This window comes from Taeniopygia guttata, chromosome 15 (genome assembly GCF_048771995.1).
Source record: "Taeniopygia guttata chromosome 15, bTaeGut7.mat, whole genome shotgun sequence".
In the NCBI taxonomy this organism is placed as follows: domain Eukaryota; kingdom Metazoa; phylum Chordata; class Aves; order Passeriformes; family Estrildidae; genus Taeniopygia; species Taeniopygia guttata.
The window spans coordinates 9441463-9466683 of NC_133040.1; the positions used below are offsets into that span (position 1 = coordinate 9441463).

At 47.0% G+C, this 25221-nt stretch overlaps 1 protein-coding gene across 1 annotated transcript in view; it reads right to left on the reverse strand.

The window, feature by feature from the left end:
• The window catches only part of GRK3 (G protein-coupled receptor kinase 3), a 58757-nt gene extending 35923 nt beyond the window's left edge, over positions 1-22834 (reverse strand). Inside the window, exons 1-2 of the mRNA XM_030286027.4 lie at positions 22583-22834; positions 9012-9088 (exon numbers count right to left, since the gene is read on the reverse strand). Of these exons, the coding sequence (XP_030141887.1) occupies positions 9012-9088; positions 22583-22695 (190 nt within the window). The 5' untranslated portion in view covers positions 22696-22834. The remainder of the gene's footprint in view (positions 1-9011; positions 9089-22582) is intronic.
• Between the last annotated feature and the right edge of the window lie 2387 nt (positions 22835-25221).

A 25221-nucleotide genomic window follows, 5' to 3' on the forward strand; every position in this document is an offset into this window, starting at 1 on the left:
TGCTCCTCCAGCACTGACACTGGGGACATAATGGAGGAGTATTCACAAATTCTGTGTCAAACCTCAAAAGCTTGAGCCTGACACAGGTAGAACATCTCAAGCAGTGAATATACAGACTTACTGAAAGCACTCAATTATCCTAATTTAGGCTGCCCAGAGCAGCTGTGGCTGCCCCATCCCTGGAAGTGTCCAAGGCCAGGTTGGATGGAGCTCTGAGCAACCTGGGATAGTGGAACTGGATGAGCTTTAAGGTCCTTTCCAACCCAAAGCACTCAGGGATTCTCTGAATTTCCTCATGAAATAATAGCTCTGAATAATGAATATGTTATAAATCATTTTTAAAGACATGCAGAGAAAATAATGGGGAAAACTTATCTCTGAACCATATTTACTACCTATCTTTCATATTATCCCTTAACATGCAGATTACAGCTTACTGAAGTCGAGAATCAAAGGCATTCAACATCTCAAAGGTGAAAGAAAAAAGTAGATTTTACACAAGAAAAAACTCCTCTGTAAGATGGAGAAGTAAAGACACTGAACAGAAATACACAAAAATATTCTAATGTTTAAAAGGACCACTAAGCACAGAATAGAAGCATTTCATTTCAATCAGTTATTACAAAGAATGTGATTAAATTCCTTCACTAAATCCCATCAAGGAATACACAGCACTTGAGGTTTTCTTTTTTCTTCACTTGTAAACAGAAGAAACTCACAGCCCTTTGCAACTGGCCATAGAAGCTGCCAGCAAGCTAACAACCAGGAGCAGCTTAAAAACCTCATGGGTGTTGGATTGGGTTTTGTTGTCTCTGTTCTTTCCCCATGTCACAATTCAGGCCCTACCAAGGATGTGAAATTTGTTCTTCTCCTGACCAGTGTTTTTCCGTTATAAACATTTTAAAATTAATTACATCATACAAGCCAATACCCCTTTATTACAGAGAAACACACTTTTCATTCTGCCCTGCTCCAAGGAACTTCACTGTTCCCAATAACTGAACACACAAACTCCACTGGGAGTTGCAGCTCTGTTCCTCAGGCAGGGCCAGGTGTGGTTTTTAGTGGCAGCAAGGTGAAAGGATCATTTGATGGATACATGGAGTAATTCCACAACAGAAGGGTGTTCTCAAGCCCCTGGTGCCAGTATTTGCCTCAGCAGCTCTGCTCAATATCTGAACCACTGTGAAGAGCCAAATTGTTCAGCCAGAGCATCGAGGAACTGTTGTGCTGTGGTCAAAATCGAAACACAAAGCCAGCAGTATTCAGTTAGTAAATAAATACACACAGCACTTAGGTAAAGAGCAGCAAAACCACTAAAACAACAGGGACAGAGCCCAGCTGATTCTCCTACAGGAATTTCTGAGTCTTCCTCTGGTTCATTCTGGCACTCTGAGAAAGCTGCTGTGAGCTGGAGGCTCAGACACAGATGGCTCTGCTGCTCTTCCTCTTTTAATCACAAAAATCATGGGCAGAAGTATCTAGAAACACTAAAAATCTGGTTTGCATGTTTTTTTGACTCCCCACCTATCCAACCTCCATGGACACAGGTGACAGCAGGATATCACAGAGGCCCTCACTGGACAGGACACTGTCAGGGAAGGGGGTTTGTCAGGTGTATTGCCCACGTTCTTTTATAGGAGAAATGTTGTATGGACCAATAAAAACATCTGGAAATGAGGTAATTGATAGCCAGAGCTCTCCAGCTCCTCTGCTCTGCACCTCTGACCTCTCTATCCCTTTAAATGCACTGCTGAAAGTGAGAACACTTAATAGCTCCAGTAATTTAGATTCTACTGACTGGTGCTGGTTCTGAGCTGTTACTGCAGAGTGATCTCACTGATGGGAATGAGCAGCACTGGCAGGCCCAGAGAATCTGCTTTATTAACAATATTAATAATGGTTTTACAGCTATGCAGGCAAAGCTCATTAAAGCTGTTCCTGTGCCACCTTACAGACATGGCAAACTAGCACTGCCCTACTTCACAGTGGTGTTCAGAGGCTTAATTAGCCAGTGAACTGTTTGAAGACACATTGATAAAAACTCCACGGGAGTGCAACTGTTTCAGATTGACTGAGGAATTGCTGGGTGGGAAGCAGAGGAAATCAGGACCGTGTGTGAACAGTGGTGGAGCACAAGGAGGAGATTCCAGCAGGAACAGGCAAAGAAAGCCCAAGTGAGGCCAAGCAGAGAGGAAACACCACCATTGGGATGGACACCACTCTGCAGAGTGTTAATCAGAGACTACCCAGAGCTGGCAGGGACCCAGAGGATCATCATCCACTGTTGGCCCTGCACAGACACCCCAACAATCCCACCCTGTCCCTGAGAGCATTGTCCAACCACTCCTGGAGCTCTGGCAGCCTCGGGGATGTGCCCAATCCCTGGGGAACCCATTCAGAACCTTTTCCTAAAATCCAGCCTAAACCTCCCTCACACAGTTTTAAGCCACGGCAAAAAGAGCTCAAGAAGAAGCTGGACAGGGCTGAACCAACCACCCAGGGCCCCTCTGATCCAAAAGGAACGAATTTTCCTCCAAGCTTCCAGGGCAAAACAAACACACCTCTGGTAGCAGGGCAGGTGCTTGTGTTTGTGTGTGCTCTCTGGAAGCTTCCCTGGGAACATCCAAGGGAAATGTCATGCAAATAATTTCTAATTTGTTCTCTCTATTATACAGTGATATTCCTTAACACTCTCTTCTTCTCCTCTCCTTTGATACTACTTCAGTTCAAAATTGCCACTTTGCCTGGAATTCTTGATAATTTAACCCAAAAACCGTGTAATTGTACTGCTCTGCTGAGATAAAGACTTTCTCCCCATGCCTTATATCTTCCAACAACTGCACTGCATATAAATGCTAATCTACCAGGATGTGTACATTATCCATCATGGGACGTTCCTGATGATAGGGTATATATTTTTCCTGTTTTAAAGCTCAGATTTAATCTGCAGCTCCCCTGGGAAATCACACAACTCAGCATCTTCAACCCCCCACAAAAGGCAGGCAGGGGGATCATGCTGCAGCCCAACAAAGAAATGCTCAATTATTTATCATCAAAAGAAAATCCAAAATGAATACATGCATTTTGATAGTGCCTTTGGAAACTCTTTATCCCTGACACCAAGACACACAACTCCAATGCACATAAAATCTACACCAGGGGCTCCAGCAACACCCCTCAAAATGATCTTCAATGTAATTCATGCCAACTATCACTTTATTTCACCACAAAATAAGAGGGGTTGAAAGAAATATAGCTTCCAGTAACACTGAAATTATAACATAATAAAGAGATCTTAAATCTAACACTCATTTGGTGAAAAGCACTGCAAATAGAAAACCAGACCAACTTTTAGAAGGCCCAGAGCACGGATTTTGTCTTTCACTGTCCCCCACTACCCCCACCTTGTTTGGTACAAGCAGAGAATCGTGTGAGGAGCAGATCTCCTGTGAAATATCTCACATTAACGGTTTCTGTTTCAGTTTACAGCCACACAGTTTCCTTGTCTCCTTGTGGTTTGGGTTCTGTGTTGTTTTTTATCTGATCACAGAACTGTGCAAGACAGAAGGGCTTCCACAGCCCCTGAGAATCTCCTGCAGCCTGTCCACAGCCCCACGTCCCCGGCTGATCTTGTACTGAAAATTAGAAATACCATGAGAAAGGAAAAGATCAGTCTTCAAACAGCATTCTAAATATCATTTTTGTTCGGAAAGCAACTTCCTAATTTTGGTGGTGACTGCTTCTGTGTGGTGGCTGCCAGGTCAGAACCAGAACCTCAGAATAAAACCACTTTGCAGAAATAACCTGCTTTTACAGAAAACCTGCCAAGTAACGATGCCTCTGCTACTTGGCTGCACATTATTGAACATCAAGGTACCAGAACAGAGCAAATTTATCACAGTGCTCATGATACAGTTCAGAAAAGTCATCCCTGCTCACTTCACAGCCAAAAACTCAGGTGCTTTTCTTTATTCCCAACCAAGTTTTATAGCCTTCATTGTTATTTCCTCAGAGGACTATTTAATTAGTCCAGAATGCCAACAGCACATAGATCTTCTGCTTAAATTAAACAATAGCTTAAATAATGCTCTAGGGAGTCACTTTTCCCAGCCTGTTATTTTTAGGCAGTTCAGGGAGCACGGTGCCAGCAGAAAGAGGAAGAGTAAGAATGTTTTTCTCAACAGATTCTAACTCCTGTCTAATGATTAGCACCAAAGCTCTGAAATAATGAAATATGAGTCCATAACTAGAGAAAGAAACAACAGAAAACATAATTCACTGCCCCCCAAAAAAAAACTCACTGTAGCTGTTCTCACCCCAGTTTTGGTTGGGATTTTTTTTAACAGAAAATTGTCCCTGACCAAGCTGAAGGAAACAGCAGCCAGCGGGGTCAGTTTGAGCACATTTCCCTGAAAATGAGAAGGGCAGACACAAAAGTCCCTGTGCAGAAGGAGCTACAAAACAGACCAAATGCTCTGGAAGCTGAGCTGAGGAGCTACAGACCAAACACGATCCATGCTGAGCTGGATCAGGACAAGGGGAGCAGGGAAGGGACTGACAGCCCCCACAAGCCCCCGTGGGTTGGAACCAGCCCTGATGCAGATGGTGAAATGCTTCCCCCCTGCTGGGAAAACCTCCAGCTTGGAGCTGGTTGAGGATATGGAAGACAGTGGAATGAATCACCTCAGAAAGATCATCCCTCACTCTGCAAAAGTGGATGGTAAATAAGGGGGAAAAAAAAAAGTTTGTAACTTCTTACGTCAACTAGAAGTTGTTTTAATTAGCTTTGTTTCACAAAGGAAAACAAAAACCACCAAAAAACTGAGCTACCTTTGGGGGGAAAAAAAACCAAGTTACTTCCTAGGAAAGGTGAAAAATTTACACTGCAGCAAGAGCAGCTGCTGAAACAGCTAAAACACGTCCTGTTCTCATCCTTCCCCCAGCCCAGACCCAACGGCTCTGCAAGAGATGAGAAACTGAGAAGGGTGTGAAGAACTGCCACGTCCCCCCAGCTCCAGAGATGACAGCAGCCTGTTTGCCTTCACGAGGGGCTCAAACAGCCACCAGAGAGCCCAAGGCTGAGCCAAGCCAGGCGTGGAGCTGTAGGATGCTTTAAGATCCCAAGATTTCTACCCCAACTCCACTCCCTGCCTCGTGGTTTGTCTGAGAGCCCAGGGTGAGACCCGAGAGTCACGGAATTGTAACTGGCAGCAAGTTTGCTCCAAAGCATTTAAAAACCAGGATAATCCTGTTCTAAAGCAATATTATGATCTCACAGATTCCCTTGAAGGCCTTGGCTGCAGCAGCCCCTGAGCTGCAGGGGCAGGGTCTCTGCAAGTGTCCCCACCCCACAGGGCAGGGCAACATGACAAGGACTCCACGTGCAATTTTAACACAGAGTGGATTCCAATTATGGATCTGGGATACCAGAGTCATAGAATGGTTTGATTTGACTTTACAGACCATCTCATTCTACCCACCTTCCACTAGCCCAGGCTGCTCCTAGCCCTGCCCAACCTGGCTTTGAACACTTCCAAAACCTCTCAAAAGGTCTCTTTTTCTAAAGAAACTCCTAATCTGGTGTTGTAGCAAACAGGATGTGGTAAAAGAAAACCAGCTAAGGTGGTTACGCACTCGGCTTTGAGACAGGCTGTACTTCCCCAAGAGGCTTCTGCTGTGGAGGAAGCAGCTTCTGAGGGAACAGCCGGCTGGGCTGGGCTGCCAGAGCACTCTTCTGGGTGCTTCTATGAGCTCCATGTCCTCTGACTCACCAGGACATTCTTAGAGAGCTCCAGATCGTTCTGGAGCATCACTCAGGGGGCAAACAGCAGTGCCAGCACCAAGGGATGAGAGCAGCCTGTTTGCCTTCCCCAGGGAAGAGATGCAAATAGGGGACAGATTTGTTTATGCAAATCTGATGGAGCCTCCGGGCCATTTTCATCCCTGATGAGCTTCCTGCTCTTATCCTGATCCTAAAGGTTTTGGTTTTCCAAGCCAGAGCTGTCCCTGTGACTCCCTGCAGCTGCACACCTGGCAGGAAGAGAATTTGGGCCAACCTTTGGCAGTGGGACCAGGAAAGCACTGACCCTAAAACGATTTTAGGGCTCACTAAGAATAAACACTTGCAGGTGACGAGACCAGCACCATAATTAGACATATTCACATGGAAACATCCACAGGAACATCAGAGCCCTTGTATCAGACAGCTGATCAAAGCCTGGGTTTACATTTGAAAGGATTCTGAAAAATAGGAAGAAAAAAAAAAAAAAAAAGAACAGTGGCCTGGAGCTGGGAGGAAAAATTTAGATCTGGGGAAAAAAAAAAAAAAAGAAAGAAACAAAACAGTTCTCATCTAGAGCAGTTGCCAAGGAAAGACTGGGGAGCCTGGTGCAGTTTTATAGTCGGTGTGTAAGGATGAAGCAGGGAGTGCTGGATGGCTCCTCAGCAAGATTATCACAGCAGAAAGCAGGGATGGTCCAGCAGAACTACTGGAGATCCAGGCTGATGGAGACTCCTCCCAGCACCGGCACACCCAGGTCCTGCCCCACCTCTGGTCTCACCACATCCCCCCAGCCAAAGAGACAAGGAGGAGAACAAAAAGGTGATTAGAGTTTTAATTACCTCCCCACACTTCTTCTCGCATAACGCTTGCCTAAAACTGCAGGTACTTTACCACAAGCAATTATGCTAATGTCTGGAAACAGAGCTAATTGAGTGGCAAAGAACACGCTAGAAAATGCAATCAAATTTAAATGAACAACCACAGTAAAGGAAATACTGTGTTTTCCAGCGTGATGCAAAGTCTGCTGTTAAAAACAGTCGTGTTTAGCTTTAATCTTTTTTTTAAATTCCATTCTAAATCCTATTTTAGCTTCAGAATTAACTGAAACTCCTGCACAGCATTCACAGAACTGCTCCTTATTTCCAGGTAATCCAGGGCAAGTCCTGCTCTGACTGTACCCAGAGAGAGTAGGAGGAAACCTCTCCTCTGTGCACAGAAACGAAAATGTTAATGAAATTGGGCTCTGAAATTCCAGGTTTAATGGCTACTACCAACATGGGGAAAGAAAGAGAAAGATCTAATCCTTCCAAGGTTCCAGTTACCTAACTGTAATTGCTGTAACTAATCAAAATAACTGCAACAGTCCTCGCTGTAACAGGTAATGAAAAGTATTCAATTACATAAATAGAAATATCCATTACATAGAAGATGGTCTGTTTGACTTCTCTTTTTATAGAGAAAAAAAAAAATAAAAAAAGGACTTCTTCATTTCACTGCCCCCAAAGAGACTCAGTTGAAGTCAGGCTGTGTTTGGTTGCTTAAAATTCTGCTTATTTTGCAACTGCCAGGCTACAGCAAAATATTAATGATTCAGCACAGGCACTGGAGCTGAAGCACACACTGAGGTGTCAGTACAAGCAAACAAGGTATCTGTGCATTTGCATGGCAAAAGTTTTAGCCACAATAAAAAGTGACACAATAAAGACCACACTCCAAGTTTTGAAACACAGTGAAAAATTCCCCAAGACTTCCAATGGCTCTGAGACTCATTAATGACACTCTGAGACACAGGAACACCAATTATTTTAATCTGGCAATGCCTAAAACTCCCACTCCAGTGAGCTGCACACTGCCAGGCAAGCAGGAAGGTTTTGGGTTATTTCTGCTCCAGCCAGAAGGGATGCCAGTGAAAACTCAACCAACCCAAAGATGCCCCCATTGCACCACTTTTCCTGGGAAAACAGGTACTTTGTTCACTACAGCCTCATTTCAGACAGGAATAAAACCACTGACCTCCTCAAGACTTCCCAGCCCATTCTCCATCTCTAAGACAGGAGCAGCTGTGCTATCCCAGCCAACTCACTCCTCAAATCTGCCAAAGATCCCAAGAGCCCCTCACAAAATCCACTCCCTGCTTTATTACCCACACTACCACTAAAATTTTAAATTTTATTCATATCCATTTTTTTTTTTCATTGAAACATTAAAGCTCTAGAAAATGGATTAACCTCATCATTTCTGCAACAGCTTTTCTGGTTTTGAATCATGTTCAACCTCACTTCTCCCTTCCACTACCCACATCACACCCTATTTCAATACTTCCCTGTAGGTCAGATTTAACAGACTGCTCATTCCCACTGCTCTTTCCTGGACTTTTCCCAGCAGGTCCATGTATATTTTTTTAATCCACTGCCAGGATGGACATAACATTCTGCCAGAAGAGGATTATTTCACATGCCTCACTGGCTACAACACTGATTTTATATTTAGTTGTGTGATCCAGCTGAGCCAACACAGCTCAGGGCTGGCTGTCACAGCCAAGTCCCTGCCCCAGGGTCCCCAGGCTGTGTTTGTGTGATTGCTCTGGCACAGGTGGAGAGGAAGGACACTGCTAGATTTCCCTGCATTTCCCCCCTCCCTTGGTTTATGGAGTTTTTGTCCTTGTCACAGCAGAACTCAGGGGCTGTTCACTGCAGCATTCACTGAACACTGATCTCTGATGTTCCCACTCCCCAGATCCACCTGTCCATGGAATACTGATTAACTGCTCCACCAGTCCATTTCCCCAGCACTTTCACCCAGGCTACGTGCCCCTGTGCTGTGAGCAAGAACACCATGTCAGAGGGTCAAGACAACACATCTGGGATCTTTTCTCCTGCTCCCTTATCAACAGGCCCATTACCTCTGCAAAGAAAAAAAAAAAGTTTAACTGATGTGACACATTACATTGTTGACAAGCCCATACCAAGTAATATCATTTTCTCCTCGATGTTTCCAAATAATTTAATTATTTTCCCTGTAGTTTTCCAGAACCTGAAGTTGACAGATTGCCTTGCTTCGTCTTCTTCCCTTTGACAACATTTCATCTTCTTTGTTTCACTAAGTCCTGTCCAGTGTTTTTCAATCTACAGCACTGACTTCTCAGCAGGCACCACAGAGAAATGTAAAAACAAAACAGATCTTGAAAATATCTACACAAATAACATTTTATTGAGACATGACTTACCAATTTTCTGATGAAAGATCTTGTCAAAGGTTAATTCACCCCTTTCCTCTAGGTATTTCTGCATAACACTGCGGATACTGAAACAAAAAAGGGACAAAAAATAAAGAGGGATTACTTGAAATTGTTTTTTTAAAACCTTTGAAGAAAAGTCAGGTGGAGCCCTGCCTGGCCTTGGGTGAGCTGATCCCTGGGGTGACCTCCCAGGGGACACCCTGGTCACCACTTTATTCCTGCCTCAGGTTTAGCTTGCACAGTAAAATAACTGCACAAGTCACCCTGAGCTAGCCACACAAGGAGCCAACAGCAGCTCCATTAGGCCTTGCTTGGCTGCAATGCACTTAACATCTACTTTGTCTAATTTATAATGTCACAATCACTCACTTAAACCACATTAACAAAGATTTCCTTTATTTGTCAAGTAACCTCAATATTCATTGTAATATAATGACCATAAAAATTTCATATGGGCAACAATACAAGAACATAAATCTTAAAATTAATGCAGGCCAGCAGTGCTGGGCCTTGGTAAAGCTACTCTATTGTCATGGTATCGAGCCAAAATTCCACCAGACTTTCTCTGTTTCCGATTTTAAAATCAATAATTTCCATACATGCTATTTATTACTATAATTGCACTACTTATTATTTTAATTATACTATTTATTATTATAAAAATAACCTTGAACAAAGCACTCATGCTCTAAACAAGTCCATTAAATATCACTAATATTTCTGCAGCAGCAAGACTGAGCAGCTAAGCCTTGCTGACCTCAGGGACGTCCCCTCTGGTGTGCTCACAGGGACCCCGTCGTTAAAATTCTGAGAAGCCTCCCAAATACTGACAAACATCTCCCCCACGGAGGGAGGAAAGTATCCACACTCCTCCTCAGAGGAGCTGAGGCACGAAGCCTGAACGACTTGACCAGAAAAAAGTCTATAATAAAGCCAAGGACTTTGCTGGAAGGCCCTAAACTCCCATGTAGGAAAATATCCTATTAATAGTTTTCTGTGTATCTCCAAGTCCCACATGGAACACGGATCTCTGAACAGTGTGATCCACAGCGAGAGCTCTGGAGGCCAACCACTACATCAAGTCAGACAAGAACAGGGAGGGCTGAACACTGTTAATCAGGTTTGAGATGATAAATTATTCAGTGACGAACTTGCTGTTTATTTGTTCATTAAGAACTGGGTCTGCCCTCTGTGTATTTTAACAATCTAAACAAAATACTGATTTTAAATGAAGAGGGAGCAGCAAATAAGAGATCGTGGCATCACAGAATGGTTTGGATTGGAAGGGATCTTAAAGAATATCTTGTTCCACCCCCTCTGTCACGGGCAGAGATACCTTCCACCATCTCAGGTTGCTCCAAGCCCCATCCAACCTGGTCTTGGAGACTTCCAGGGATGGGATAGCCACAGCTGCTCTGTGCCAAGGCTTCATCACCCTCTCAATTACTTCCTAAAACCCAAGTCTTTTGCCAACCAGACCTTCCTCTCTTCCCTCTGTGCTTACAGAGGAGCCACTGGAGATGAACAAACCTGGCAGGAGTTCTCAGAGCCCACAGCTCCCCCGCCACCCTCCCCGAGCCCCTCGGCACCGTCCCGTTCCCACTGACCACCAGACCAGCAGTAACAGAATAAGCCATTTTCATAATAATGCCATCAAGAAAGCTTTCCTCTGCTCCAATGAGTGCACAGCAAGAAATTACATCAACAGATCTTCAGTCTAGACAATGGGAGAAGATAATGAAAATTTAACGTGTGACTGAGGCGCCCAGGAAAACAGTGATTGTGTAAGGAGCAAACCTCTCCAGCGCCTCCTCCTCTGCTGACATCCCGTACTTCTGCTCTGATGGATAACGTCAAAGGAACAAAATGTCTTTTGCAGCCACAGAAACTGAACAAATCTGTAAAATGATCGCAGGCTACGGGAGTCCGCGCTACATTCCAGCTCCTCAACACTCGCACTCCTTTAAAATCATTGCTACTTATCCAAACAAATAAATAGAAATAAATGAAATGGAGTGGATTATGACTATCCAGAATAATCATCTCCTAATTCTCACACGGAAGTTCCAGGTAGAAATCCTGTGGAGTTCAAAGAATTGAGGCATGGGCAGAGTCCATGTACCCTTCAGAAGGATGGAAAATTTTTAAATGGGGCTTAGCACATTCCACTATCAGGAAGAAAGGTTCCCTCTCTGCTTTAGTCTATTGACTCATTAGTTGCCCTACACGTAAACAATCTGGGATTAAAAGCTGCATTTCACAGAAACACGGCCATTTCTGAAAAGCTCTCCCTGGCCAGAGATGCCATCAGCACAAACCACGCACTAATGCAAGAAGTGGCCGTTTCTGCACGAGTTCATCTCAGTTCACAGCATGATCCACCTTAATAGCAGCACTCACAAGGAGCAGAAACAAAAGTTGGCTAAAAACAAAACCCAGGGAGACTTCAGAAACAAAAGCACATCCAACTGGACTGCAGCAAAAACCTTTTGTTCATGTATTCTTTTCATTTCAAAGAGGAAGAAAACAGCAAAAAACAAAAAATTCAGAAACAATCCATTTACTACCCACATACCACAAGTCAACCGAAGTATGTTTAAGGGAAGTCAAAGTCAGGCCTAAAATCTGGTGAGAAATGCAGCTTGGATCCTGGGTACCTCTTTCTGGACATCTTTATCTTCACTGGAAGGGTGGTCAAGCACTGGAAGGGACTGCCCAGGTAAAGTCTGCATCCCTGGAAGTGTCCAAGGAACATCTGGACATGGCACTCAGTGCTCTGGGCTGGTGACAAGGTGGGGACCAGGCACAGCTTGGATCAATGGTCCTGGAGGGCTTTTCCAACCCCACGGATTGTGGGATTCTGTAATTGCTGGTTTAACTGGGAGCACAGGGAAGCCCTTTGCCACTGGCCCCAGGGAGATGCCCAGCAGTGCCAGGGCATGGGCAGCTGGGTGCTCCTGCACTTCTGAGAGCCCCTGGGTGAAGCTGCTCCCAAAGAAGGAGCTGAACAAACACCCCAGGCCTGCAGAGCAGGTTGGAGCACACGGCCAGCCCCAAGCAGGCAGAAGATGACTTATCTGCATCCTTATCAAACCATAAACTCTGTGAGCAGCACAGGTCGCTCTAACCTGGTCAGCTCCTCCACCTGCCCAGAAAAGGGATTTATTTCAAGCATGAGCTGAACAGTCTTGAAAGGAGCTTCAAGATGCATCTTGGAGCTCTAGTTACTCCAGCCTTGATCAAAGAAATCTGCTGAAAAGCAGCCTTCAAGGTTAAACTCCATTCTGGAATTAAACAGCTCTCTCTGTCTGTGAGCAGCCTGGCACAGGCAGCAGCAGCCGCAGTGCCAAGGTCGGCACAGGCGGAAAACGTCTACTTGAAAATACGTCTGAAAAGCTCTGAAGAAACACATCATGTCCTTTCTAACACAGAAAAGGCCACGTAAGGCAACAGCATCTACAATCCTCCCTCCCAGACGAGTTCCAGCAGGAGCAGCAAAGCAGAAGGAGCCTTGGAGAGGAGCTCAGCCAAAGCCAGGACTTGTCCTTGGCTGCAGCACTGGACAACAACAGCCACTCCTGCTGTTCCCCCGGAACAGAGCAGTGACAGCCTGGGACTCCAAGGAGAAGCATGCCAAGCAGGAGAAATCAAACTTCTGCTGGTGTCTGAGTGTGTGTGTGCCCAAGGATGGCCACTGGAACTCAGGAACTGACCTTAGGGCAGCCAGAGCACAACCCCAGTGGATGTGGGAATATGCCCAAACCAGGATTTAGAGAGGAGAGGAAAACAATCAGCACTCGTTCTGATACTTCTGAGAAAGATGGAGAGGGACTTTTTCCAAGAGCATGTAGCAACAGGACAAGGGGGAGTGATTTCAAACTGGCAAAGAGGAGGTTTAAATTAGATATTAGGAAATATTTCTTCTCTGTAAGAGATGTGAGGCCTTGGCAGAGGGTGCCCAAGAAGCAGGGGCTTCCCCATCCCTGGAAGTGTCCCAGGCCACGCTGAACAGGGCTTGGAACAACCTGGGATAGTGGAAGGTGTCCCTGCTCATGGCAAGGGGTGGAACTGGATGGGCTTTAAAGTCCTTTCCACCCAAACTATTCCATGATTGTATAAAAGTTCTGCTATTCATTTCACGCAGATTTTGTCCATGAAGTTCTTCTGAAAGTAACTCACACCTCAGAAAATGAAAGGGCACAGAATGAGGCAATGGGGGGCATCCATATGTACAATACTCTTACTATTGGAATTAGGTCAAGAAGCTCCTTACTACTGGATCTTAAAGGAGCTTTGAATTATTTATCATCAGGGCAGATGATTTTTTCTTGTAAATCAGTAAGATTTCGGATTTGTGGGATGCTATCTGGTGTACACATGCACACCACAGCCTGGTAAAACAACAGCCAGCATTGAAGAACCACACCTGCATTAAGAACGAGCAGTTCCAGTCATTAATATATTCTCCAATAGGCTGAAACGGAAACAGAAGAACAGAAAATAAGAATGAAACAGCAGCTTCACAGAGACTGAGAAGAGCTTAGTTCAGGATTTAACTCTACCAACATTTCCTGTATCGTCAAGAGCAGGTCACAAACTTTATCTGCTCAGATCTCTAGTATGTAAAATAAAGCTGGATTTATTTCTTCCCTCCTCTTTGTCATTAGAACAGGTACCATCCCTCTGCCACATGTGGCTCCAGTATCCAACAGCACACTAAGTTCCTGATGTCTCCTGGCATGTCCAAATTAATAGTTATTTCAAGAAAATGCTGATATTCATCAACTCCATGGCCAGTGCCTTGACTGCCAAGGTTTAGCAGTGCCTGTCCACTCTCTGCACTCCCAACATCCCATCTCCACATCACAGCCACCTTCATTTATTCCTGTGTCAGGGATAATAAACACTGAACACTCACAAACCACCGAACCCATTTCATTCTGCTTCCTCTCAGACTGCACTCAGCTCAAAGTTCAGCAGAAGTCAATACTTCTCCAAATGACTGGGCTCTCAGCGCTGTAAAAGCTGCTACACACGTGGTCACTGTGGTTCCAGCAGTTCGTGGGGCAAATTCCCAGCACAGAAAGGCAGAAAAGATCATTACAACACCATTCAAACTGATACATTTATGTATTACTTGTAATCTCACACAATCACTCAATCTTGAAGGTCCTTCCCAATGCAAATCTTTCTGTGAGTCAGTTATTAATCAGTGCACATGCTTGGACTCATCAACTCAAGCAACGAGTGACCCCAAACTTTGATTTCTCTCCATAAACACATCACACCACACACACACCCCACCTCCATGGGACTCTGCCATTTTCTGGCCCAACTTCACCATTTCTGCCCCATTTTGTGCCCTCACACCCAGCCACTGCCAAGTTATTTCACTGCAGCAAAATAATGCTCTTGGAGCTGTCGTGGGTGATTAACAACATATTTCACCCCAGAGCCCTGTGGGATGGAAGGGATTAGAGCTCAGCAACACCTGCCCACACCCCCTCCTGTCCCTGCATCAGCAGCTTGACTTATGCAAATTATTTTAATGAAGAAAGTTTACAAGGAAGGAGCCAGAAGCAGGAGTTTTGTAGCTCCAACTCCACAAAACACCAGCCCCAAGATCCTTGAGACATTATCAGCGCTGAAATCTGAAACTAATATAAAAGCTTCTAAGTACATGAATTTTGCAGGAATAATTACACCAAATTGCAGTGTCAAGGACTTGCCCTTCCAGCAGATTGCTGCTGCTGAGAAATTACAAGAAAGGGAAATCAGAGCAAAATCACATCTCCTCGCTCTGACTGCAATTAAGGCACTCGCCAATCATAAATTACTTTTTTTTTTTAAACAAACACAAAATTACTGAAGACGTGCCAATTTTTTCTAATCTTTCTCAATCTCAAATGTTCAGAATTTTCTTTGCAAGTAGCAAGTATAAACCTTGACTGAGAGACCAAGAACTATGGCCAACACTGACAGACGCCTCTGATTTATTTATTCATTTATAGGCTCAGGATGCAATTTTAGAGAGATTTTTAAATGTTTACTTCCACTATCCAAATCCATCATAAAGTTGCTAAAATTGGACCAAAGATCCTGCCCCAAAGGCCTCTGAACTGAAAGCATGACAGGGTCAACAAGTGCAATTCAAAGCACTGGCAGAATGGCTCAGAGCCACCGCAGCCTAAAGTGAGTTGTTTTTTTCTCTTTGTACAAGTGCATTTAAAATGTTTAGCAATGCAAGATTGATCAAAAGTGAAAATTGGGATTAAATATTTGGCCTAAGAATCAGATCTTTCAAAGCTTTTTGAAACAATAAGTTAAAACTACAGGGATGTTCCTGTATTTTTGAACAATTAGCAAAGTCTCGGGCAAAAATAAACAAATTAAAAAAACATAGAGGACTGATGCACAACACAGAATGGCTTCAAACATGAAAATGAACAGAAGAGGATAGAGAAGAAATGGAGAAGCCAGACTAGAGACTGGAAAAAAACAGCAAATGATGAGAAGGCTCAAAAAGGAATGGCACTCTCAAAGCTGTGTCCCACTCCCATGGCTGTCCCAGCCATCCCTACTTGAGACATCAGGAGTAAAACACCCACACACGATTTCTCTCCTTTTAATTGAGTTATGGGACTTTTTAGATTGGAAAAGCCCTCAGAGACCATCAAGACCAAGTCTTCCCGCAGCAATGCCAAGGCCACCACTGACCCATGTCCCCAAGTATCACATCCACACGGCTTTTAAATCCCTGCAGGGATGGAGACTCCACCAATTTTTAGGATCCTGAAAGTCCAGGAATTTTGTTCCCTATTCCCAAATTTTGTGGCCCCAGGGTGGATTTTGGGTGAATCTGGGGGATTTTTTCCGTTTAACTTTCACCATTGTTGTGCCATTTTTGCTCCTATTTTCACCATTTTTCCACCTTTTCCCCTGAATTTTTTTTTTTTTTCATTTTTGGGATCCTGAAATTCCAGGAATTTTGGGTCCCTTTTCCTAAATTTCATGATCCCAGGGTGGATTTTTGGGTGGATTTTGGTTCCTTTTCCCTCCAAACTTCATCATTTTTGGTCCCAAAATCCATCTAAACCTCCCCTGATGCAACTTGAGGCCGTTTCCTCTGGGTGTCAACTGGATCCAACTCCATTCACCACCACCCCTCTTCTCCACCTAAAGCTCAGTCTCACAGAGCTCCTTTTCCCTGCTGAAATTGAGGCAGAAACACAAGAAAAAGCAGCCAAGGCACATCACACGGAGGGGCCCTTGGGACAGGGGTGTCTTTCTCCAAGGTCTGAAGCACTGAGTGTTTCATTGGCTTCCCTGGAGCTTTTTAATTTCCTGGGAGCTCTTTGCTCATGTGCACCTTGAGCAGAGGTAGAACTCCCCCGAGGACCCAGCAATTCCCAGTTCCCATGCTGAGATCCCGGCGAGGCTGCAGGAGCTGGGAGTGCAGCTGGTGCCTGTCTGCTGTCACACATCCCAGACTCGATCCCCAGTGATGGCTTTGATCTGTGCAGCTCCACCAGATCCCAAAAAAATCCGCCCTTTCCACGGCTCCCTCCTCAACAGGACACAACACATGTTGACAGGACAAATTCCTGGCATGCTGGAAGGGGGCTGAGGGGCTCTATGACCCTTCAAATGCTTTCAAAAATTGTTATTTATTTCTGCAAGGCGGATTTATGTAGGTGTTTAGTTAGTGTTGGAATGATTTTTTTTTTATAAGTATGGGGTGAAGGCTCCTGTGGAAAACAGCTGTATTTTCTAAGCTAGAAACTGCTGGTTTTGCACCAATTTAGTTCAATTAAATTCTCTTATTTGGTTTATGCACCTGGACCTGACGGATCCTGATAGGCTTTCTACTAATTTTATTAATTACCAACAAAATAAAGCTATTATTGATAAGAAGATTAAACCAGGCCATTCCACATGATTTCACCAGAACAGAAACCAAGGGCTGCACACGCTGATGTCCTGATGTTATAGTTGGCTGAAACCATTTCACACAGGAAGGTCTAGGCACTGAAAAGTCACCAGCTATAAAAGGATTAAGAGCTATAAAGTTCATTAATTTTACTGAAAAAAACATCTGGCAGGTCCACAGCCCCTGCAGCCCACCTGCACCAGATCAAACGAGCGCTTCACACCTGTAACACATCACATTTCGGAAGCTTTCCCCAAAAACACATCAAGAATCATCCCTCTGTTTTTAGCACAGGAACAGAAGGCTGCATACTGATCTGCCCCCCAGTTCACTGCTGATTTACCTTTTTTCTTACTTAAGGTAATGACACCCGAGGGAAGGTCTGTGCTGCAAAACATATGCTGCAATCCTACAGCATCCCTGGGGAGAAGTAATTGGAGCATCTCTCTGAAGGCCAGATCTCTCCTTCCTGTGCCCAGAGATGCTCCAAGCACCAGATGCTCAGCAGCTGAGACAGTCAAGGGTCTCCACTGAGGCTCAGAAAATTCAGCTTCAATTCCTGCACCTGCCCAAGGTGCTATGTGTGAACAAAGCTACATCAGGTATTTCCTAACTGGCTCCTGATCTGTGCAATAAAGATAATAACAAGCTGTCCTTCATCCAGACTCACATTCCTTGTCTCTTAAAGCTCTGCAAAGGACTTTCATCCTCCTGTGCTTTCCTGTAGAGACCTGTCTGTTATCAGGGTAAGGGACACTGCAGGTACAGTAAAAAGTGAACTCCCAGTAGGGAGAATGAGCACCCAAACAGAGCCAAGAGCAGCACCCACAGCAAGCAGGAGCCCTCCCATACAACCTCCTACACTGACAGGCCATAATCCATCCCCAGGCATGCATTCTTCCCAACAAAGCGCTGTAGTACAAAGCTGACTTGAGATAAAAAGCAAGTACATGTCGTCAGCAGTCCCAGCATTCTGCATGCACACCCAATTATTTTGGGAGAGCCATTTCTTACTGCCTTCACAACCACACACTTCTGCTGATGGCAAAGCAGGGTGGCTGGATTTCCAATCAAAATTTCACTACTCTGTCTCACCCTGAGCTAATCCACCAAAAATCACAAGTTTTCAGCTTTTTTTGTACTGTTAGTTCAAAAAAAAAAGCAAGTTTCTCCCCTTCCTCAAGCACCCTCCAATGAACCCTCACATGGGCCTTTTCACACTAGCAGTGCTAGATAGCAAGATAAACTTCAGTTTACTGATTTAAGCTTCAGATTTTGGTTATCAGGAAGAATTTCTTCATGGAAAGGGTTGTCAGGTGTTGACTGGGACTGCCCAGGAAGGTGCCCAAAATTGAACAGCCTTCTTGCAGCAACAAAGAAGCACCTAGAGAGACACAAAGGGCTGACACGGGCGGAACAGCAACAAAAATGAAAATTACACAAGCAATTGTCAGGAAAATGTTCCCAGAGACAGCACGGTAAATGAATAAACACAACACGGAGGCGTTAAACAATGCCAAGGAAAACACCACCAAAGGCACCCAGACTGACAGCACAGACAGGGGAACGTGAGCCGGCAACTTGGAGATTCACACAAGTTTCACAAGGTGCAAGAACTCTCTGAAGGCCACCTCAAAGAATGAAATGAAATCCACAGAAAGAGCGAAGTAAGGCCAAGAGCACAGAAATACAAAATCAGAAGCAAGAGAGAACAGAGCTTAATGATGCTTAACCCTGAGCAGGAGATGTCACCTGGATTTCAATATTCAGCACCATAAGAAATCACAAACAGCTCAGGACAGAACTGGGAAGGCAAATTAACCTCTGTGTTTTCAACTAGCCTCAATCAGTGTCTTAAAAAGCTGGTTTGAATACTGGGTGAGAAAGCAAAGGGCACATCAACCACCCTACGAGAAGCAGCTGGGTACCAGGGGCCAGAATTCACCCCTACAAGTGAAGAGAAGATGGGATGATGTCACTGCAATATGCTCCCTTTTCCCCCAGCAGAACAAGATTCAGAAGAACACAGGAGACCAAAGAAAAAGACTGGGAGAAAAATCAGAATTAACTTGAAACAGAGGTAATTAGTGAAAGCAGGTTAGAAAATGAGAGATGGGATAAGAAATATCTACAGCCTCAGGGAGAGAAGCCTGGACAGATGGATGCTGTGTTTTGTTACCATGCCCGTGGTATTTGTATACCAAAAGCACCCAAAGCTTACGTGATGTTTATAGCAAGAAAGGTTTTATGTCAACTTTCCAGAGGCGCACACAAGAGGCTTCTGCAAGCCCTGAACCCTCTCCCATTTGTTACCTGATTTCTTGGACAAGTTTTCTCAGCTTCACATTACGCAAATGCTTTACTCAAACCAGAACAAGCTGCTGGCAAATAAAAACAGCTGTTCTATAGTGCTCTTCCACTCCCTCTGACCAAAATAAGGGAAATGTAAAATCTACAAAGAAAAGTAAAAACCCTCAGCAGCAGCCTGCTGAATAGCCAAAAAAAATTCAGAGTGCAGTTAATTTACTCCATTCCCACCAAAACTTAAGATATTGGAGAGCAATGCTGTAGAATAAGATTTAGGTTTCATATTTGCTCATATTTCCACAGAGCTGACTTCCTTCCCATCCAGGCCTGATTTCAGCAGGATATTCTGCCTCTGACAGCCTTTCTGCCCACCCATGCGAATCTCCCTGAAAAACAGGCTTTTAGGAAACAATGTACAACAGAAAGATACCACAGCTCTCACAGCTCTTGGCAAGGCTTTTAGGAACGAAAGGAGGAAATGCAGACGGGAAGGAAAAGCAGATGACAGAGGATGGAAGAAGGGTTGTTTTGTTTTGGTGCTTAAAAAAAAAAACAAAAACAAAAACACACTAATCCTCTTCCTTAGGCACTCCCGGCTCATTAGTGTTTTCTGTGCTTCCTCCCCAAACTGTGATGTTTAACGATTTCAGGACAAAACCAGTCTGAGGATAGTTCAGGAAAACTCAGCAATAATCAGCCCTACGGCCAATAAACTCTTCACCCTCATAGTTTATTTGCTGCTAAGCCTTGGCCTGCAGCCTTGGAATTCATTCTGCCGGCACTACAGCTATTTCCTTGTAAACAGGAAGCCCCCTCAAATTTGCATTACAGTAAACTCATTTGCTTCATTTAGCCTCAGCCTTATCTGGGAAAGATAAAAGGGTGCCGACAGGTGTACTGGGCTCCAGCAGGGAGGCAAGGGGTAAAACCTTTGTAATATTCCAAGAGGAAACAACGCCAGCGCACAGGACCCATCCCTGGGCTGTGGTTGCCCACCAGAGATAAACCAACACCTTCCTGTGAGCAGAGCACTGCAATAATGCAGGGACATGTATTCTCAAGCATGGATGTGATATTCCAGTGACCCTCCTGCTCTCTGTCCCAGTGACAGCCAGGACTGACAGCGGGCATGGCTGCGCACCCAACGTTACAGAGCCGGGCTCGTGCTCCTCCAAGGAGCTGCTCACACACACAGAAATAATGAATATCTGGAAAAATTGTTTGATTTCAAACAAGAGAGGACTCTGTGTGTTGTATTTTTTTACTGTTACTATATCAACCTGCCTTTAACCAGCCGATTTATGTCATTTTAAAATGAATCACTTTGCCAGCGATACAGAATATTTCAGTATACCGAGCACACCATGTCTGCTCTAATGAGAGGGATCAAAAAAACCAGCCAGAAGCCAGCACAAAGATATCTGACACCAGAATAACGGTCACAATTTCCTACTGTATGAGGAAACCCCTGGTTTCAGTTAGAAGCTGAGAGGTTCAGTCATTTCGGGCACCCTAGAGCCGTTTGTGGTCCCGGGCTGAGGTAAGTCCCTGTTCTCGGTTATGTCCGTGCTTCCTTCCGCTCCTGTGCCCAGGGCCTGGTGTGTCCCTGTCCCACAGCACCACATACAGCCCCAAACCTCTCCTCACTGAAGGCTTCTCACCACCTGCAGAGCATCACAAAACCAGGGACGGTGGCAAGCCATGCTCCTGCTTTAATATCTCACACCAACAGGTTCTTCCACAGGCAGCCCAAGGAGCGAGGCACTTGGGCCACCGCTCCTTTCACCTTCCCTGCAAAACTTCCTCCGGCGCCTGGCTGCCTTTCCCACCTTGTGGAGCCAAGCACAGGTGAACCATCTCTCCCAGCTCAGGGAAACCACCAAACACGTAAATCCTGGAGCAGGAGAGCAAAGCACGCACAGCAGGTTCCTCAGGCCTCGTGCTGTGCTTGCTACGAGGCTTCCGCCGCGCCGGGCACGAGGGACGTCGGTGCAGGCAGCAGCTTCCAGACTTTCCACAAGCACCAACCGTGCTGGTATCTCTCATGGCATTGGCAGGACTCCTCCTGCCCTGCAACCCTCCACGTCCCACCTTTCACCTGCCCACGAGGGTCACGTCCCTGCTGGGAACGGGGAGCAGCAGCGCTGCACATCACCGAGGACAGCACTGACATCACCAGAGCACATGAAGCCACCAGCACCCTCAGCAAAACTGCACTCGGGCTAACAGGGCAGATGAAATGTCACGGATATTGTACGGCTTTTAAAGTGTAAACACGTACCACGAGAAAAGCAGGCACTTTTTGTCTGTCCAGCAACACCATCCTCAACCAGACCTTAAACACAACAGCCAAATTTCATCACCTGAGGTCTCACTGCCCCTGCAAGGGGGATAAATATGGGCTGGGCATCCTTCACCTTCCCCCGGCTCTGCAGCCTCCCAGCATTCCAGCAGAAAGGCAGGAAAACGAGTGAAGAAGTGGGAAGAGGGCTCCAGCGATCCCTGGCTCACAGCAGACAGCTAGGCTAGGCCACCAGCAGGCTTCCAAACTGCCTACACATTCTGCAGTAAAATTTGGTTTAGATTTTTCCTGTTGCAGTATTCTGTTTGCTGCCTGAATCTTCATTTAATATATATCTATATATATACATACACAGACACGCAGAGCCATGAAAAACAGGAAAAGCTTCGTTTTAATTTCAGCAATAAATAAGCGATGCTCAGGTGATTTTATAACAAACACATAACCACGGGGAAAAGCTGTTTTTGCAGAAGAAAAGCTGCTTTTAGCACCAAGCCCCAAGCAAACAACCTCGGCTGTGCCAGGGCACCGCTCTGCTGCCGCGGTGGGACCGGGGAAGGTCGGGGCGACGGAGCCCAGACCTGCACCGGCACCTCCGCTCCGTGAGCTGCCGGTTAAGGGCGAGATCCAGCCCCGTCCTCCTCCCGCATCCCTGTCAAACCCCATGGAGCATCACCAAAAAAATCGCTCCGCAGAGCAGCACGGCCAGAGCGGCTCCGCTCGGTGCTACCGACTGCTTCGGACGGAATTCCTCACCCGCCGGACGGAGCACCGGGGCTTGCGGATCCATAAACCCGCGAGCTGCCGGGGGGTTCATCCCTGCAGGCACCGGCGTGCCCCCTTCACCCGCCGAGGGACCCCGCGCAAGTTGTGGCAAATAAACACAAGCAGGCACAGGCAGCACAGCCAGCCCGGGTCGAGGCCGGCGCCGGTGCCGGCGGAGGCCGCGGGGGCACGGCCGGACCGTTATGTCCGGCGGGGGCCGCGGCGGGGCCGGGGCCGCGGCGGGGCGGGCGGTACCTGGGCTCGGGCAGGGTGATCTTCTTGCTGGCCCTGGCCGCCGGGGTGCTCTTGCTCTTCTCCATCGCCATCAGGTAGCTGACATCGGCCAGCACCGCCTCCAGGTCCGCCATGTTCCCGCTCCGCCGCCGGGCTGCAGATGGAGGCTCCGCCGGGGCAGCCGCCCCCGGGGCGGGGGTTGGCGGCGGCGGCGGCGGCGGCTCCGCCGGTACGGCCGAGCGGCTCCCGGTGCGCGTGTGCGGAGCGCGGGGGCCGCTCCCGCCTCCCGCCCTGCGCCCCGAGCGGGCGGCAGGAGGGAGGGACGGACGGACGGACAGACGGACGGCGGAGGGAGGGAGGAAAAGGAGGCAGGGAAGGAAGGAGGGAGCCCCCGCCGCGCTCCCCCTCAACGCCCGCCCGCCCCCGCCGGGCCCATGGCGGCGGCCGGTCCGCCCCCGCCGCTGGCAGCGCGCGCGGCCCCCGCGGCCCCGGGCCCGCCGCTCGCAGCGCGCGCGGCCCCGGGCGGGCGGGCCGGGCTGCCCCGCGGCGCCGCCGAAAACCCGGACATGGATCGGAGCGGGGACGGCGCCCGCGGGGTCCGGCCCTGAGGGGAGGCTCCGGCACAGAAGCCGCGGCTGCCCCCGGAATGCCCTGGAAGTGCCCACGGACAGGTTGGATGGCGTTTGGAGCAGGCTGGGATAGTGGAAGGTGTCCTTGCCCGTGGCTAGGGGCGGGATGAGGATTTAAGGTTCTTTCGACCCAAACTTCTGTGGGATTCCCGCGAAAGGGGAGCGCCGGAGCCGCTCCAGCCGCGCAGCGCTGAGCTGCCGGCGAGCCTCCGCACGCAGAAATTCAGAATTAATTTCCTCATCATTTATTAAAACGCGTGCATAACAAAAACAGGATACAAACAAACGCATCTGTGTGACACCCCATCGTTGCTCGCTGAAGCACTTGCTGGCAAATAATGATGCAAAACAAGGCGCCCAGGTGTCCTCAGGCTCTGAGCGCAGAGATCCCTGCTCGTGTTCCTCCTTCAAGTAGTAGTAGCTCCACTGCAGCCAAGCAGATATGCAGATTTTAAGTGCTTTCTTTTCTGAATTTCGTCAAATATGTCATAAATAATTGGCTCAATGAAAGGCTAAGTCAATGACAAGTCTGAAGTTTGAAACTCAGCGTGTTTTGAGTTCTTTTCAAGTGCCGCCACTCCTCCTGCCTACATCTTTATGAAAGTTAATGATCTGATTAAAGCGAGGTAGAGCATACAGCTGGGAGGATTTCACCATGTGCCTCATTATGAGCCGTCTGAGAACGTGCTTTTTGTTGAAAATGTTAATTTAAGCCAACACTTTCCACCGGAACACATCCACTGGGGAGGGTTTCTCCTCCACCAGTGGCCCCACAGCAAAGCCGAGGCTCAGGGTGTCCAAACAAGTGTGGAAGGGAGCAGAGGAACACTTAGGGCACGTCCCTCCTGGAGATTCAGGGTAAAGTCTCCCACCAGCCCCGTTGAAGGGTTTCACTGATCCAAGCTACAAAAGGGGTGTTTTTATCTCCTGAAAGCCCCTGGGCTGGCAGGACTGCTGGGGCTGGCTGTGGTTCCCATGGCTCCATCTCCAGAAGTTCTTCCAGAGCCTCCACATGGGCTCTCCATTCGCAGGGAGGTGATGGGAGGGAAATTCCTCTCACATCCTCAGCCTGGTGATGTGACTGGATACATGCCTTGTGCTGGCTCTTCCCAGGGGACTCCCCAGTTTTGGCTTCTGCAGCCCCTCTGCCCAAATCCACGGAAAGAGACAGGTTTCATTCCCTGAAGCAGCAGCAGCAGCGCACAGGGAGGATCTCGGCGCTGACCTGAGGGTGTTGCTGAACACCCCAAGCAAACAGAAACCATCACCCGGGTGAGGAGGGCCCTGTGTTTGCTCAGAGGCTGGGATGGCTTTACAGTGGTGGTGACAGCAAACGCGGCCACCAAGATGCCCCTTAGGACTCCTAATGCTCTCCTCTTTACTCCTGTGCCACGTTTTCACCGTTATTAGCTGGATATTATTGTTGTGTAGACGTCAAAGACATTCCTGGTGACAGTTTCTAGGAAGTGAGGTCTGGTGAGGGCCAAGTTAAGGAACTTTTTCTCTTCTTTTTGCTCTTGGTGCTGGTGTGGCAGCAGCAGCAGCTGCCAGGGTGCTGGTGGGTGTTTTCAGCAAAGGTGTCTTCTGCTCTGCTGATTTCCCACGTGAGGCTGCAGCGCAGCCAGAGGTGGTGGCATGTCCCCACAGCCACCCCGAGCCCTGGCTGGGGAGGCAGCCCACATCAGGCCATTCATGCTTACCTCTAGTAGTGTGTAAAACACATGCATTTCTCGGTGTTATATTCAGATATTTTAAAGGTCACTGGGACGGGTATTTTTTTAATAACAGAGTGGAATCAAACGTGATTTTTTTTTCCCGAAGCCAGCAGAACAGGCAGTTCCAGCCTCTTCCTTTTCAGGGAAGTTCAATTCCCCAGGTGCAAGCCCACAGCTTTCCTTAGCCTGTGTGGCATCCCAGGCCGAGTGTTTGTGATGTTCTTGTGTTGTTTTATGCCTCCTGTGTTGTGTTTGGTGTTCGTGAATGTTTATAAACAGTGCTCTGGGGATTCCCCCAGGTAAAGCAAACCCAGAG